The 17666-nt window shown below is 44.8% G+C and overlaps 1 protein-coding gene across 1 annotated transcript in view; it reads left to right on the top strand.

The window, feature by feature from the left end:
- Window positions 1-17666, top strand: part of GPR158 (G protein-coupled receptor 158) — a 344765-nt gene that overhangs the window by 292637 nt on the left and 34462 nt on the right. Inside the window, exon 6 of the mRNA XM_062211168.1 lies at window positions 633-742. Within this exon, the coding sequence (XP_062067152.1) occupies window positions 633-742 (110 nt within the window). The remainder of the gene's footprint in view (window positions 1-632; window positions 743-17666) is intronic.

The following is a 17666-nucleotide window of genomic DNA, read 5'->3' as shown; positions in this document are numbered from 1 at the left end:
ACCAAACCAACTCTGATTCTAACAGGCTTGCTCACGGCTGCACAGTAGCATGTGGAAGGTTGTAGGGTGCCTTCTTCTCACTGGCCTTGGTAGCTTGTATTTGCATCACGCAGCCCAGTGTCTGGCTCATGGTAAATGCTCCATTGATATTTGTTGAATGAAAACCCTGTGGCAAGAAGTGAGGAGTTCGTGAGATCATTGAACCCAATGCAAAGTTACATAGTGAAGAAGGGGACGTAGCACTGAGCCATCTCATCGGGGCCATTCCAGACAGGTCAATGGTGTTGCCAGAAGGGTGGAGGTGGGAATAAGCTAGGCTCCTGTGGAGAATGGCCAAGGGAGCCACTGGCCTGGCTTGCCCATGTTGGGAAGTCATGGCGATAAACCCGGACACACCACAGATTTAGAGACAGTTGGTAGAAACTCTCAAAAGGTGGATGGAAAAGATTCAGATTTGACTTAGGAGCAGTAGGGAGGCTCTGTAGTTGTTTGCTCTGGACAGCAAATGAGCAAAGCAGCATTTGCTAGATTATCCAAACGGGGGCTGTGTGTGAATGTCAGGTGTCAAAGCTCCGGCCGTGGCACGTGGGTCGCCAGCTGATGCTGAAGGTATTTCTGCTCCCCTCCCACAGGTGGTCATTCTGTACTTCGAGCCAAGCACGTTTCGCTGTGTTCTTCTCAGATGGACACGTCTTCTTGGGTTTGCCACCGTGTATGGAACGGTCACTCTGAAGCTCCACAGGTATGTTATGTGTCCCGAGACTTCCCTGCATTGGAAGCACCAGCCTGTTGGGCCGAATGCATCAGGACTGTCCGCGTATGTGGTCCATTTCAAGGACGTAGGTAACGAGATTACACCTGTTTTTCACTTTCAAGGCATCATCTTTTGGATTCTCTGGAGAAATCTTTAGCATAACCAAATTGAACAATATGTTTTAAATGTGCCCGTGGTTATGGAAAGTTTAATTCTGAATAGCAAAGTTTAGACGGTGAAGCAGAAAGAGATACACAGACGGGAGACCTGCAGTCGTGGTACGCATCCAGAGCTACCCTGGAATCCTATGACGTAGGCATTTGCGCTTAGCACAGAGAAACCACTTCCTATTTCCCAGGCTCCAGGCCCCAGGGCCACCAAGGTGTTCCTGGGTCGACTTCAAAAAATCAAGTGTTCTCGATCTTCCTCCTTAACCAGTGTGCCCAGTGACTGTCAGCCATGAAACACGGCAGCACTGTGCGTGCCCTGAGCTACCAGGAAGGAGGAGGCAACACAATGCATCTCCTAGCCAGAAGGTCCCGGGGTGCGTGGCAGGGACTGAGCACATACTAGCGATGAGTGCACGAGTGACAGTGCTGAGTGCAGACACAACGGCCACTTCCCACAGCTCTCCCCACACTCAACCTGGTGGGAATCTCCTGACTCACTTGGCACCGTATCCGTGTGTTCCCAAGAGCCAGGAGCACATAACACCACGGGCTTCAAGGAGATGCTTGTAAGGGAGGGGGTGCCAGCACATCATTAAATAGCACCGAATCATGCAGTGAGAAAGTGCTTCCATTCTGGTTCTCTTTCAGGCCTTCTGACTAGTTCCAGAAGAAAGGCTAGTGTGGAGCGAGTGGATCTTTCACACCTGCTGAGCAGTTGTTAACTTGTGTCTGCAACAGGGAGACTCGGGCTTCGGCTCATGCTGCGCAGACTCAGTAGCTTTGTTTCAGTGTATCCATTTTCATAGCTACGGTTCCTTATGAACCTGTTACCTAGCGGCTTTTCATGGATAAGGTGGCTAGCTCAAGTTTCCTTTAAAATATTTCAAAGCTATAAATAGCAACTGACTTAAAGAAAATGGTGGTTGCTGCACACATACCACTGAAATCCCCAACGTGGCGCACAGATGATGGGAGTTTGGGAAACCAGGTACCATCGTCATCTCTTATTTGTCAGACTGGAGTGAACAAGTGAACAATATTTTCTCTCTGTGTCTTCAGAAGTCACTCCAGTGAAAAGTCACTTCACTGGAGGCTTAAACTGCATGGAAACTCTTTATTTTTTAAAAAGATTTGTTTTATTTTTATTTGAAAGGCAGAGTTACAGAGAGGCAGAGAAGGGAGAGAAGTCTTCCATCTGCTGGTTCACCCCCCAGATGGCTATAATGGCCAGAGCTGGGATGATCCAAAGCCAGGAGCCAGGAACTTCTTCCAGGTCTTCTGCAGGGGCCCAAGGACTTAGACCATCTTCCACTGCTTTCCCAGGCCATTAGCAGAGAGCTAGATCAGAAGTGGAGCAGCCGGGACTCGAACCGGCGCGCATATGGGATGCTGACACTACAGGTGGCGGCTTTACTTGCTACACCACAGCACTGGCCCCACATGGAAATGATCTCTAATTTAATGCACTAGTTATTCTCATCTTGTGTGAACCATGTGGCTTCACTATTCAAATTCCCCCCCCCCCCATATTTCTTAAGTTTAACTGACTCCAATATTGTTGCATTCTGTAAACTGAACTACCAGCCTCCCAGGAGAATCTGAGGAGCCTGAAGTTTGGACCGGCTGATACAACCTTGCATCTCCCGTGTTTGAAGCTGCACTTGACATGTCACGATCCAGCTATGTGGTGAATGGACGAATGGGTGGGTGGTTACAGTGAATGGAGACACACTGGTGTTTTTTGCCTGGTATCTCTTAGATTCAAGCAGTGTGTATCCCCAAGGAAGGACTCCTAAGCTTTCATAAAAGCATGGTAGACAGGAAAGACAATTTGTGAGAAACCCAGATTGCTATAGCCTATTTATGTGACTGAGTTGGTAAATTACTTGAACATCTGAGAATTGGTTTTCTCATCTACAAAATGCTTTAATACTTCATGTATATATATTTGGTATATTTAATGATGGTATAGTTAACCCCACTCTAAGTAAAGAGTTCAACAAATAGTATGAAGAGAAACAGAACAAAACAGAACAGAACAGAACCTTGTTCCTCAATGGAAGAAGCTAGGGCTATAAACAATCATCTGTATTTGTTACATCAGATCAGGGGAAACATATCTGTCTTTTGGGGACTGGCTTATTTCAGTAAGTATAATGGCTTCCAATTCTGATCATCTTGTTGAAAAAGAGAGAATTTTGGGTTTCCTCTTAACAGCTGAGTAGTACTCCATGGTGTGTGTGTGTGTGTGTGTGTGTGGTGTATTGTAGCTAATCCAGTAATCATTTAGTGGACATCTGGGTTGATTCCATATCTTAGCTATTGTAATTGTGCTGCTGTGAACATGGGGGTACAGATATATATAAAACTCAACTTAAATAAAAAAAGAGAATGTGTGAAAGCAGGAACTCAACACATTGCAAGTGAAAGTGCAAATTGGAGTATACTTTAAAATTACATTAACAGCTATCAAAATTACAAATGCACATGCCTTTGGGTTCTGCATTCCACATGAAGGAATTTTTTTCTGTAGAGATATTTCAAATGTGTGAAATAAAATATGCAAAAATTTTTCAAATACTTTAATATCTCACCTATAAGCATATAAGGAAGAAATGTAATTTGAACATAAGAGAGGACTTCAAAAGTTTGTAGTAGCTAATCCATAGAATACCAAAAAAACTGAATGTACAGGAGCAAAATTGACATCTTGTAATTTGATTGTTTATAACCCTTGTCTGTCTTCCTCCAGAACAGGAATCTTTCCACCTTTTACTTGTAGAACTCTTCATTTAGAAGAGCATTAAGCCTGTGATTATAAAGTAAATTGAAGCATGTTACTGCAAAAGAATTAAAATAAAAATAATGGAAAGAGGAGAAGTGAGGGAGGAAAGTGTGGTTCTATTCTTAGAATGGTGTCTAGGACATGCAGGAAATCTGTTCTCTTTATATTAATCAGTTAAAACGTAAAAATGTTTGCAGATCATGCACATTATGGCAAAAATCTATGCATGGATTTCAGAAATGTTTGCACCCAAACAAACTTACCATCCCATTTTCTGTGAACTTGCCATAGCCCCTTGTCAGTGTATCAAGCGGGGTTTTTTCTTTGCAAACCACAGAAACTATGACTAAATTAGGCAGAAAGAGAATATACCGGCAGGATGTGGGAGGGTCACAGATAAAAGAATCGCTCTGGAAAGACCTGATTTGGGGTAGCTTGAGGGGTGGAAGCCGTCTGAGTGAAAAAATGATGTTTGCTGAATCCCAAGGCCCCTTTTTAGAGGGCGGGTTTGTTTTTTTTTTTTTTATGTCAAGATTAAATTAAACAAACAACCAAAAAAAGCCAAAAAACTAAAACTAAGTTAAAACTGACCTTTTTTCCAAAAATACTAAGTTAGACCTCCCAAGGCAGAAAATTCCGGGGAAACTCCGAGTATGGGTGTATGAAAGCGACTGTAACGGCCCCCGAGAACAGGAGAGCCAGGACAGACCGGAGCTTGTGTTTGTGTCAGCCAAGGCCTCATGGAAGGATTAAAAGTCTTTCTCTTAAAGACTTGGTCTCTCCCTGAGCGGCTGCTGTGTTTGCAGAATTCCTGTCGTGATGGGAGCTTGAGACTGACCTGAAGAAGTACAGGGTTCTCACTCTCTCTCCAGGACTGCCGCTCTGAGTCTGGATGGAAGCTTCAAGGGCTTATCCACTTTTTACCCAGTTTCCTCCTTTTTTCCATGGTGGACTGTCACCACCCTTGAGGGTCATATGTCAGAGACTCCCATAATAGTGCCCAGGATGATCCACAATGCGACATGGGGATGTACGAGTTGGTTTGAGGGTTGTAGTGCGTTCAAACACGGGAAACCTGGCTGAGAGAGATTTTCTCCCAGGAATGTGACCACACAGGCGTGTGTCTTTCCAGCATGTTCAATGTACTGGTCAAACACAAACGTACAAGGTTAGCTGGTAACGCACATCACCCACATCCAGGGAGGAGGAGAGGAAGGAGGACAGAAGCAGAGCTGGCCGTCTGGGAGGCTCCAGTCGCCACACGGGGAAGTCAAGTTCATCAGGCTGTGGTTCCTGCGCGGGGCCAGCATGGCCTGGTGCACTGAGCCAAAGTGCCCTCTCCCCTTTCATGGACCACTGGGGTGGGGATGTCTCCTTATCCTGAAGTCCGTGAGTCTCTGTGCCATGTGTTGAGGTCCTTCCTGGAGCTGAGCCCTGGTTCTGTGTATGTGATCGCTAAGTCCTTCACTGATGTCCTTTGACTTAGCCAGAGCCACTGTGTATCATGTATCAAATGGAGAGGCCAGCCTTGCCCACGCTCCATCCAGGGTGAAGTGGTGCCCTTCAGGGAGCAGGGTTCCTGCACCAGCCTTGTTTGGGATCGCCAGGCTTTGTGACGAGGGAAGACAGACAAGCTTTTAGTGGTCTTTATGATTGCCTTACGTCCTCCACTGACAGTGCACCCCTTGTTGGCAGGCCATTCACGCCGTGCACTTTATTTGAACCTAGAACTTTTCCCCTTCCGGAGGAGGGAGGGATGGCTGAGGGAGGAAAGGAGAGAGGGCACGAGAGAGGACGGGGTTTACCTATCAGTATAGAACCTAAGGAAACAAAGGATTGGAGGAGGCAGAGATGAGCACTGTTCATGTAGAAGCAGGCGTTTCCTTCAGCAGCCACAGACTTGTCTTAGTACATGAATGATGTAATGTGACCAGGAAGGACATCTAGCATGTGTACGGGTGTGTGTAGGCACACATACCAGCCAGGCCAGGTGTTGGGTGGTTAGCTGTTGGTTTAAGAATCTTTGGGAGGCAGTAGCTCTTTTTTTTTGATTTTTTTTATTTTAAGGAATACAACTTTATGAACTTAATGCATACAGACTTGGAACATGATGATTCTTAACCCCCTTCTCATCCCTCCCCCCCCATACTCCTACATTTCTTCCTCCTCCCTCTTCCTTTCCCATTCTTATTATTTACAAAGATCAGTTTTCAGTTAATTTTTATACTCACAAGATTAACCCTACACTAACTAGAGAGTTCACCAGTTAAGATGAATAAGAAAAGAACAAAACCAAGCAAACAAGAAAAACATTGTCCTTCAATAGTCAAGGCAAGAGCTGTTCAAAATCATCGCATCTCAGAGTGTCAGTATACCTCCTATGGATTACATTTTAAGTGCTCTATTGATTACCACAGATCAGAGAGACCATATGGTATTTGTCTTTTTGTGACTGGCTTATTTCACTACGTATAATGGTTTCCAGTTACATCCATTTTGTTGCAAATGATGGCATTTCATTTTTTACTGTTGTATAGTATTCCATAGTGTATATATACCATAATTTCTTTATCTAGACTTCAGTTGATGGCCATCCGGGTTGATTCCATATCTTAGCTATTGTGAATTGAGCTGAAATGAACATGGGGGTGCAGATCACTCTTTTATATGCTGATTTCATTTCCTTTGGATAAATATTCAGGAGTGAGAAATCTGTGTCATATGGTAGGGCTGTATTCAGCTTTCTGAGAGATCCCCATACTGTCTTCCACAGTGGCTTTACCAGTTTACATTCCCACCAACAGTGAACTCTCCTCCCTACATCCTCATCAGCATTTGTCATTTGTTGATTTCTGTATGAGAGCCATTCTAACGGGGGTGAGGTGAAGCCTCACTGTGGTTTTGATTTGCATTTCCCTGATGGCTAGTGATCTTGAACATTTTTTCACATGTCTATTGGCCATTTGAATTTTCTGTCGTGAAAAATGTCTGTTCAGGTTCTGTGCCCATGTCTTCACTAGGTCATTTGTTTTGTGGTTATTGAGTTTCTTGAGCTCTTTATAGATGCTGGAAGTTAATCCTTTGAGTTGCATAGCTTGCAAACATTTCTCCCGTTCTGTCAGTTGCCTCTTCACTTTGCTGAGTGTTTCGCAGTGCAGAAGCTTCTCAGTGTGATGTAATCCCTCTTATTAATTTTGGCTTTGACTGCCTGTGTTTCTGGGGTCTTTTCCAAGAAGCCTTTCCCTATGTCAATGTCTTGTAGAATGTCTCTGGTGTTTTCTAGTAATTTGATGGTGTCCCCTTGTAGATTTAGTCTCTGATCCATTTTGGGTGGATTTTTGTGTAAGATGTAAGGGAGGGGTCTTGTTGCATCTGCATACCGGAGGTCCAGTCTTCCCAGCACCATTTGTTAAAGGACTTTATTGGCTCCAGGGGTTGATTTTCTGCTCCTTTGTCAAAGATAAGTTGGCTGTAGATGTGTGGACTGATTTCTGGCATTTCTGTTCTGTTCCATTTGTCTCCATGTCTGTTTTTGTCCAGTACCAGGCTGTTTTGATTGTAACTGCCCTGTCGTGAGTCTCGAGGTCTGGTGTTGTGATGCCTCCAGCTTTGTTTTATTGTTCAAGATTGCTTTAGCTGTTTGGGGTCTCTTGTGTTTCCATGTGAATTTTAGGCATCATTTTTCTAGATCTGAGAAGAATGTTGTTGGTATTTTGCTTGGGATCACATGAATCTATAAATTGCTTTCAGTAGTATGGACATTTTGAAGATGTTGATTCTTCTAGCCCATGAACATGGAAGGTTTTTTCTACTTTTTTATGTCTTCTATTTCTTTCTTTAATGTTTTGTAATTTTCCACATAGAGATCTTTGATGTCCTTGGTTAAATTTATTCCAAGGTATTTAAATTTTTTGTAGCTACTGTGAATGATACTGATCTTAGAAGTTCTTTCTCAACTATGGCATTGTCTGTGTATACAAAGGCTATTGATTTTTTGTGTTGATTTTATGTCCTGGTACTTTACCAACTGTTTTATGAGTTCCAATAGCCTCTTCATGGAGTCTTTTGGATCTCCTGCATATAGAATCATGCCGTCAGCAATAGGGATAGTTTGACCTCCTTCTCTATTTGTATCCCTTTGATTTCTTTTTCTTGGCCTGATGGCCCTGGCTAAAATGTCCAGGACTATATTAAATAGCAATGGTGAGAGTGGACATCCTTGTCACATTCTGTATCTTAATGGGAATGCCTCCAGTTTTTCCTCATTCAGTAGGATGCTGGCTGTGGGTCTGTTATAAATTGCCTTGATTATGTTGAGGAACGTTCCTTCTACACCCAGTTTGTTGAAGGTTTTAATCATAAAAGGATGTTGAATTTTGTCAAATGCTTTCTCTGCATTTGTTGAGATAATCAGATGTGTTTTGGTCTTCAGTTTGTTAATGTGGTTTATCACATTTATTGATTTTCAGATGTTGAACCGTCCCTGGATACCAGGGATAAATCCCACTTGGTCTAGGAGAATGATCTTTCTGATATGTTGTTGGGTTTGATTGGCTAGTATTTTCTTGAGGATTTTTGCATGTATGTTCATCAGGGCTATTGGTCTATATTTATCTTTCTCTGTCGTATCTTTCTTTGGCTTAGGAATTCAGGTGATGCAGGCTTCATAGAAGGAGTTTGTGAGGATTTCTTCCCTTTCAGTTGTTTTTAATAGCTTGAGGAGAATTGAATTAGTTTTCCTTTACATGTCTGGTAGATTCAGCAGTGAAGCTGTCTGGTCCTGGGCTTTTTTTTTGTTGGGAGATTCAATCTCTGTCTGGGTTATGGGTCTGTTTAAGTTTTCTATGTCTTCATGACTCACTTTTGGAAGATCGTATGTGTCCCTGAATCTATCCATCTCATCTGGATTCCCCAGTTTGTTGGCACACAGTTCTTTGTAGTAATTCCCGATGATCCTTTTTATTTCTGTAGTGTCTGTTGTTACATTTGCTTTTCCATCTCTGCTTTTGTTGATTTGGGTCCTCTCCCTCATTTTTTATTTTTTATTTTTTGTTAGTTGGGCTGGTGGTATGTCAATTTTTTTTTAATTTTTTAAAAATCTTTTTGTTTTGCTGATCTTTTGTATTTTTTGTTTCAATTTTGTTTATCATTTCTCTAATTATAATTATTTATTTTCTACTACTAGTTTTGGGTTTGGTTTGCTGTTGTTTTTTAAGTCCTTGAGATGCACTGATAGCTCATTTATTTAGTGACTTTCTAGTTTGTTGATGTAGGCACTAATTGCTATGAACACCCTCCCACTGCTGCCCTGGGTGAGCAATCACCCTGCTGTCCTGAGGGATCCGGGCCAACTCAAAAAGGTGCAGTTTGGCTGGTGCTATGGCTCAATAGGCTAATCCTCTGCCTGCGGCGCTAGCGCCCCAGGTTCTAGTCCCAGTCGGGGCACCGGATTCTGTCCTGGTTGCTCCTCTTCCAGGCCAGCTCTCTGCTGTGGCCCAGGAGTGCAGTGGAGGATGGCCCAGGTCCTTGGGCCCTGCACCTGCGTGGGAGACCAGGAGAAGCACCTGGCTCCTGGCTTCGGATCAGTGCAGCGCTGGCCATAGCGGCCACTTGGGGGATGAACCAACGGAAAAGGAAGACCTTTCTCTTTGTCTCTCTCACTGTCTAACTCTGCCTGTCAAAAAAAAGGCGCAGTTCACTAAGCTCTCCCTCCCACTGCACCAGCAGTGGTACAGGCCCATGCAATCCAATGTCACTGGTTTGCTTGGGTGGGCACCTTCTTCCCCAATCCAGGCGGCTGGTCTTCTGTTGTCTGGATGCACCTTTCTGTGTGTCTGCTCCTTCCGCACAGGTCTGGGCTGTTTCTGCTGCCTTTGCAGGACCTCCTACTGCAGGTGCCCCTGAGAGTGGACTTTCTCCACTTTTTTTAATATTAATTTCACCCGGCCTAAATCAGACCACCCTGTCGCTCCTCTGCCACCTTGGAACACGGCAGTAGCTCTTAGTTCAGAAAAGCTAGGTATATTTTCAGGAAGCAAATTGAGAAAATGTTTTGTTTTTTGTTTTTGTTTTTTTTTTTTTTTTTTTTTTTTTTTTTTTTGACAGGCAGACTTAGGCAGTGAGAGAGATAGAAAGAAAGGTCTTCCTTTTCCGTTGGTTCATCCCCCAAATGGCTGCTACAGCCAGCGCACTGTACTGATCCGAAGCCAGGAGCCAGGTGCTTCCTCCTGGTCTCCCATGCGGGTGCAGGGCCCAAGCACTTGGGCCATCCTCCACTGCACTCCTGGGGCCACAGCAGAGAGCTGGACTGGAAGAGGAGCAACCGGGACAGAACTGGCACCTCAACCGGGACTAGAACCCAGAGTGCCGGCACCGCAGGTGGAAGATTAACCTAGTGAGCCAGCGGCACCCCGGCCCTGAGGAAATGTTTTTAAGTTGAAAGGAGATGGAGAGAGATTAACAACAACAACAACAACCTTAAAGAACCTTCTCCTACTCCCTGGGATAGTTTCTGAAAACACCTTGGCTTTTCCTTCTTCCAAGGGTAAGCAAGGAATAACAAAAGACCATTTTCCGCACTGTTATAACCGGCGCTGTGGAGGAGCTGCAGGAAGCCTGAGGCTTGTCCTCCCTGCCTCATTCAGGGCCCTTTGCCCTGGGTCCTCAGCAGCTTCCTCTGCTGTGCTCACAAGCGCTGTGAATTTGCAGTGTGCCGGAGGCTTTATTTTTTATGTTTGAGTTGGTTTCCTAGGAACTTTTTAAAAGTGAGTAGGAGATATGTATAGGTATTTCATTCATGTGTTCATATAAAGATATGAAAAAATATGCAGGTATGTAAATGTCTGTCAATTTGAAGAAATAGAAGAAAGACAGATGACACAAGAGTGTGTCCACCTGGAAGAGCCAGGAGCCCGCCTGGGACAACCGCTGGTGGTGGAGAAGTGGTGGTGACCGGACCAGTGCCTGGAGAACACTTATCCCTCTTTGTTGCTAAGGGCTAGACTCACCTGTCCTCACGGACCATGGAACAAGGTGTTGGTTAGTCCTCGTTTTTGAAAGCTAACAATTTTACCTTAAAAGAAATAATGACCTTTGTTAGCAGGTGGCTCAGCATGGCCTGCGGGCACCCCCCAGTACCTCTGAAAAGTCCTCCTGCATTGCCCCCAGCAATAAATGGCGTTTAAGGCCCCAGAGGACTTTAACACAAAGCAGATTCAGCATGGCTGTGGCCAGGCACCACCTCAGTCATGTTAACCAGTGAAGTAGCCTTGGAACCGGGAGCTGTGCGCACTGCGTCTTGACTGGAAAGTGGCAAAGGCTCCCCGTCTGATACTGCTAACAATAGGGCTGCCAGGCCCTTCTGCTGAGCCCACTGTGGGTTCTTGTCTCTACTGGCCGCTTACTCTGAGGTGCAGAACACGTTCAAGTGGAGCGTTACTCCTAGGGACATTTGAGACCCACACTGGGATGGGTGTTTGGCACAGGCCTTTAGATACTGTCTGGGATGCCCACATGCCATGAGAGAGTGGCTTCCAATCCAGCTTCCTGCCGAAGCACACCCTGGGAGACAACAGGTGATGGCCAGGCACCTGGGTCCCTGCCACCCATGTGGAGACCTCGATTGAATTGCAGGATCCCCACCTTTGGATTGGCCCAGCCCTGGCATTTGGGGAGTGAACCAACAAACCAATGAAAGATTCTCTCTCTCTCTCTCTCTCTCTCTCTCTCTCTCTCTCTCTCTGTCTCCGTCTCTCTGATTTCAAATGCATTAAAAAGAATTTTTTAAAGAACCACTTTATTGATCAGAAAAATAGGGACTCATTTCTAAGCTTCCGAGGAGGATCACTTTTCCTTCCTGTCTGTGATTTCAGGTACTGTTTGGACAGGAAGCTGAGCAAATTTCAAAGCCACAGAAAGTTCCATAGCCTGGGAGGTGCACTGGAAATCACTCAGTGTCAGAGGTGAATGAGCCTCACCTTGGACCCACCCAGTGCTTCTTGACCATTAGTGCCATAGCAGGTGCCTCCCAGAGAGGTGACGTGCTCAACACAAACTCTCAGAGGCTGAAGGGTGTACGTTGCTTTTCCAGAATTAACTAATACTGGCACTCGAAGCAAGTGACCAAAAAGTAGGGTTTTCTAAGTGGCTTTGCCTTCCTCTTTTCCCACTTGTTAACTCATTATGGGCCACCCCGGGCTTTCTGAGCTGGGCACTTAAACAACCCCACTACAGACATAGTGACCGTTTTGTATCATGTTGGATGGAACAGGAAACATCGGAAGTCATTTGGTTCCTTGCGACTATAAATCTACTTCATAATTGCACTGATGAAGGAAGCCTTGGCGTGGCATGGACCCTCAGAGACCCTTGCACACACAGAAGTACCTGTGTGCTCTCCTGATTCTGGCTCGTTCTCAGAGGCTCAGTGTAGTTAGTCTGCAGCGCTGAAGGCCCTACGTTTGGGTCATTCTCAGCACTTGGGTCCCTGGAACCTACAGCAGAAGGGAGGCCCTCGGAAGCCTGAGGACCAAGAGGCAGCACCTTCTGTGCCCTGCACATCCCTCTTCCTCCTTGGCACACTCCCCGTCTGTCTCCAGCACCCAGGCCCGTGTCTGGCAGGACCTGGCCCTCGTTAGCTGTTGTGAATCCCTCTCTGAACCATAGAACAGCACCCGGAGCTCCAGAAAGTGGCTGTGTAATTGTGCAGGCTGTGACTGGCTAGAATAAGCCAGCATTCCCTGTGCCCATTCTCCTGCTCTGCCTGGCCCAGCCTGCAGAAGGGGCCGGCAGGTGGCCTGACGTCCTCGCCTGTGCTGGGATGTACGCGTGCGTGTCTCTTTCAGAACCAAGTGAGGAACTCTGACTCTGGGAACTCCATGTCTCAGTGACTGCTGCAGGAAGTGGAGCACGTGGGAGACAGAAGCATGTTAACGAAGACGTAGCTGATCAGCTAGACCTCTGTGCAGTCCTTCAATGGAAACTCGACTCAAGAGCTGGACTTTGATTTCTTCCCTGGCTAGCGATGGATGGTGTAGTAACCCCTTCCAGTGCTGGGTGGTGAGCACAGCTCCCAGCCTGCCCCGCGGCCAAGAGGCAAACCGACGCCCGCTCTGTAGTGAACGTGTCGCTGAGCTGGGGTGTTCAGTAGGCCAGGGCAATCAGTGCATTTCAACATTTGATAGTTTCGACTTACGATGGGTGTTGCTGGACGTAACCCCACTGTAAGTCGAGGGGCATCTGTATTCGTAGAGAATCTGATATCAGAGAGAACCTGTTGATTGAATAACAGTTGAAATAAAAGGAAAATTTGTTTTCATTGTACTTTCAGAACATATTAACCACTACATGTGAGTGAAATAGGAATTCAGCTCACTCAGAAAACTTGGGAGACCCCACGCTTTCCTTATTCTGTCTGACTTCATGTTTCCTGTCTGCTTTGTTGTATGACACATAACTTTGAAATACACTTTATTTTAGAACATTTGCACTCAAAGATTTTCAATATTGAGTTCCTCTTTTTATTGATATTTATATATTATATGATCTAATTACAATATCGTTTTACCTCTAGGTTTCTAAAAAGAGGCTTGCATTGATGTATATAATTTAAGGGCTATATCCATGTTTGATACATGAGATATTTTTTTACTCAGGTTCTTAGGGTTTTAACTTGGTCTGTGTGTATATGCATAGGTGTGTTTTCTAATCAATTTTCAAATCACAAACTAAAACCTATCTAGTAATTCAGAAACAGTACTTCTCAGACAGTAGATGCTAATTTATTAGCCTAAAGTTCTTTGATAGCAACTGTCTGTCCCAATTTTATATACCATGTAGTGGAAAAATCGCTCACCCTTGTGTGAAGCAGATAAGCAACTAAGAAATAGGATTATTTCATTTATACAAAAAACAAAAAGAAATAAGAAAAAGAAGGGAAGCCAGGCTGTCTTAAAGGCCAACACTCTGCTTCCACAGGCTGGTGCCTGCTGTTGTCTCCCGCCCGCTGCTGTCTGGGCTCAGAGTCAGGGACTTGGATTGTTTTTCCATGGATATATTGATGATCTTACAAATGCGCCAGGGGTCACCTGGGACCTGGTTACTCGGCTGCCCCTCACCCAGCCTTCACAGTGTCTAGTCAATAAAACTAAACTGTGTTTTCATTTACAGAGAGTTCCAAGTGATCCTGGCTTGTTTGTTTTTTGATCCACTGGCTATTTGATTTCCACATATCTGAAGGATTTCCCATAGATCTCTCTGTTGGCTGTGGTCGGAGTACATAACCTTGTATGACTTGAGTCCTCTTAAAATACTGAGGTTTTTTTTTTTTTTTTTTATGTCTCAGGATATGACCCGCCTTGTTTAACTGCTCCATGTGGACTTGAGAAGAATGTGTTTTCTTCTGCTTTGGGTTTGTTTGATAGGTTGTTTCAAATCTTTTGTATCTTCACCAATTTCCCCTCAGCTCACTCTGTTACTGAGGGAAGATGTGGGATGTTTTGTGTGGCTCTGTTTCTCATCACGGTTCTATCAGTCTTTGCCATTTGAAGTTGCTCTCCGAGGTGTACACATTTACAGCTGATGAGGACCCTCACCGTGCCTTCTAATAGTCTCTGCCCTGACGTCCGCTTTGTTGATGTTAATATAGTCCCCCTAGTTTTGTGTTAGTGTGGTATATCTTTGCTTCCATCATTTTACTTTTAGCCTATTTTTATCTTGATATATAATGTGCATTTCTTCTAAGAAGCATATTGTTGGGCCCTCCTTTTTTTTTAATCTGCTGGACAAGCTCTGCTTTTTGATTGATATGTTGAGACTGTTACCTTTAAGCCTGACTGTTGATAAGCTTGTGATTTTAGGTGATGTTACCTATGTTTCTTCCACTGTGCCAGCCACTCGCCTGGCCTCAAGTCCCTCTAAAGTCCTTCACCCAGCGTTTGCAGGTATCTAGTCCAAAGGATTGATCTGTCGGACAGACAGTTCAATAACAGAAGTACGGCTCTTCCAGATATTCCTAGGAAGACACAAACTACTGAAGTGGCCCCAGAGGAAATTTTGTCAGAAATCAACAAACTGATCTTAAAAGTCATAAGAGCAAAGGACCCAGAGCAGTCAAAATAATCTTGATAAAACAAATCGAAGAACTCATACTTCCTGTTTTGTTTTTAATTGACTTCAAAGCTACAGCAATCTAGAGAAGGTGGTACTGGCATGGGAAGAGACATAGGTCAGTGGAACAGGATTGAAAGTCAACATCTAAGCCCGTACATTTGTGGTCAGTTGATTGGTGTGTGTGTGGTGGGCAGGATGTAAAACAGTCCAGTGGAGAAAGAGTAGTCATTTTGGTGATGATGCTGGGTTAATTGGACAGCCACTTTTTTTTTTAAAGGCAAAGAGTTTATTGGGGGAAACCTGACAGACTGGAGGGAAGGGGCAAAGATGGAAAAGAGGGAGAAGGAGAGCATGAATGAGAGAGGGAGAGGGAGAGGGAGAGAGGGAGAGAGGGAGAGGGAGAGAAGGAGAGAAGGAGAGAGAGGAAGAGAGAGGGAGAGAGGGAGAGAGAGAGAGAGGGAGAGAGGGAGAGGGAGAGAGGGAGAGAGAGGGAGAGAGGGAGAGAGGGAGAGAGGGAGAGGGGGAGAGGGGAAGAGGGAGAGAGAGGGAGAGAGGGAGAGGGAGAGAGGGAGAGACACACGTGTTCAGGAACAGATCCTTTTAAAACTTCGCTGAGGGGATGGGCAGGCTGGGAGGTAGGAGCAGTGAATCCTGTTAGGATGGGGGTGGGGCTGACACGTGGCCACCTGGCTTCCAGCAATGGTGGGGGCTAGAGTCTAGGATGGTGTCAGCATGTAGATTGTGCCACAGATAAGACTGCACCATTTTACTAACATTCCTCCCTTTTGTTTTTTTTTTTTATAAAGCAGGAGTTGTATGGGATTACATTAGTTCCAAAGTCCAGGAGGGGTAGAGGGACGATGATCTGTCTTTAGAGCTACTTCCTGCTGACATGGGGCGACGAGGTACTCTTCGCTGGCATGGGACGATGTCTCAGGCCGCTGTCTCCTGGGTGGGGAGCCGAGTATATCCTTGTAGCAGCGTTTGGTTGACCACCTGGTTGCTGAAGGCCTGGGTTCGTTCCATTATCACCTCCTGTAAACACTTAGACAGACACTGTAGTATAAAAGTCAGGGTGAGAATAGCAACCAATGATCTCAAGATTGGGATTAACCAAGTAATGAGAGGATTTCATAAAGGAGAGGAAATGGGGCGGGGGGGGGGGCTCTCTGGACCCTTGTGAAGACTGATGGATGTGGTTTAAAGCTGATCCCACTCTGGGACAGCCAGATATTCCAAGATGAAAAAATGAGGCTGTACCTCTGCCCTACACCATTTACAAAAACTAATTCCAAGTGGATCGCAGACCTAAATTTAAGAGTTAAAACTGGCCAGCGCCGCGGCTCACTAGGCTAAATCCTCCGCCTTGCGGCGCCGGCACACCGGGTTCTAGTCCCGGTCGGGGCACCGATCCTGTCCCGGTTGCCCCTCTTCCAGGCCAGCTCGCTGCTGTGGCCAGGGAGTGCAGTGGAGGATGGCCCAAGTCCTTGGGCCCTGCACCCCATGGGAGACCAGGATTAGCACCTGGCTCCTGCCATCGGATCAGCGCGGTGCGCCGGCCGCAGCGCGCCAACCGCGGCAGCCATTGGAGGGTGAACCAACGGCAAAAGGAAGACCTTTCTCTCTGTCTCTCTCTCACTGTCCACTCTGCCTGTCAAAAAAAAAAAAAAAAAAAAAAAGAGTTAAAACTGTAAAACTCTTGAGAGGAAGAAAAAATAGGTATAAATATTTATAACCTCAGAGAAATATCAAGAGCACAAGTAACAAACAAAAAAGATCAGTTGAACTTAATCAAAATTGAACATTTTTATGAAGTAAAGGACACTATTAAGAAAGTAAAAAAAAATTCACAGATTGGGAAAAAATATTTGAAATTCATACATTTAATGAAATTCCAGTATCCAGATTATGTAAAGAATTTTTATGGGGGCCGGTGCTGTGGCGTAGCAGGTAAAGCCACTGCCTGAAGTGCCCACATCCCATATGGGCACTGGTTCAAGTCCTGGCTGCCCCTCTTCCGTTCCAGCTCTCTGCTATGGCCTGGGAAAGCAGGAGAAGATGGCCCCTGCATTTGCATGGGAGACCTGGAAGAAGCTCCTGGCTCCTGGCTTCAGATCAGCACCTCTCTCGCTCACTCGCTCTGTCTCTCGCTCTCTCACTTTCTCTCTCCCTCTCTCTCTCTCTCTTTCTCTCTGCCTCTCCTTCTCTCTTTGTGTAACTCTTTCAAATAAATAAATTTTAAAAAAATTTTATGACTCAACAATTAGAGGACAAACAACCTAATTGCTAAAATAGGAATTGAATTGAATTGATGATTTTCCAGAGAAGATATCTAAATGGTCTTTATGAACATGAAAAGACGCTTAGCTTTTCATTAGTTATGAGAGGTATTCAAATCAAACCACAATGAGATGTCACCACAAACCCTGGGAGAATGCTACGTGAAAATGGCAAGCAAAATACTGGTATAAGGATTTGAAGAAATTGAACACTTTGTACATTGCCTATGGGACTGTAGATGGTGTAGCTATTTATGAAACAGTTTGCAGTTCTCAAATATTAGAGTTAAAAGACTCTCCAGTACCCCACTCCAAGGTCTATGTCCGTAAGAATGAAAATACAATCAACACAAAAATATTATACGCATATTCCATAGCAATATTAATTAATGCTTATACCAAATATTACTTACAAAAATACTCATGATAGCCAAGACATGAAAGCAACTCAAACGTCCACCCACCAATGAGTAGATAAATAAAATGTAGTAATTTGATACAACGGAATATTATTCAGCCATAAAAAGAAACAGAGTACTTAATCATGCTATATTAAGGATAATCCTTAA

Source organism: Lepus europaeus, chromosome 14 (assembly GCF_033115175.1).
Source record: "Lepus europaeus isolate LE1 chromosome 14, mLepTim1.pri, whole genome shotgun sequence".
In the NCBI taxonomy this organism is placed as follows: Eukaryota; Metazoa; Chordata; class Mammalia; order Lagomorpha; family Leporidae; genus Lepus; species Lepus europaeus.
Note: the sequence above shows the minus strand (reverse complement) of the source record. Positions and strands in the feature narration are given on the sequence as shown.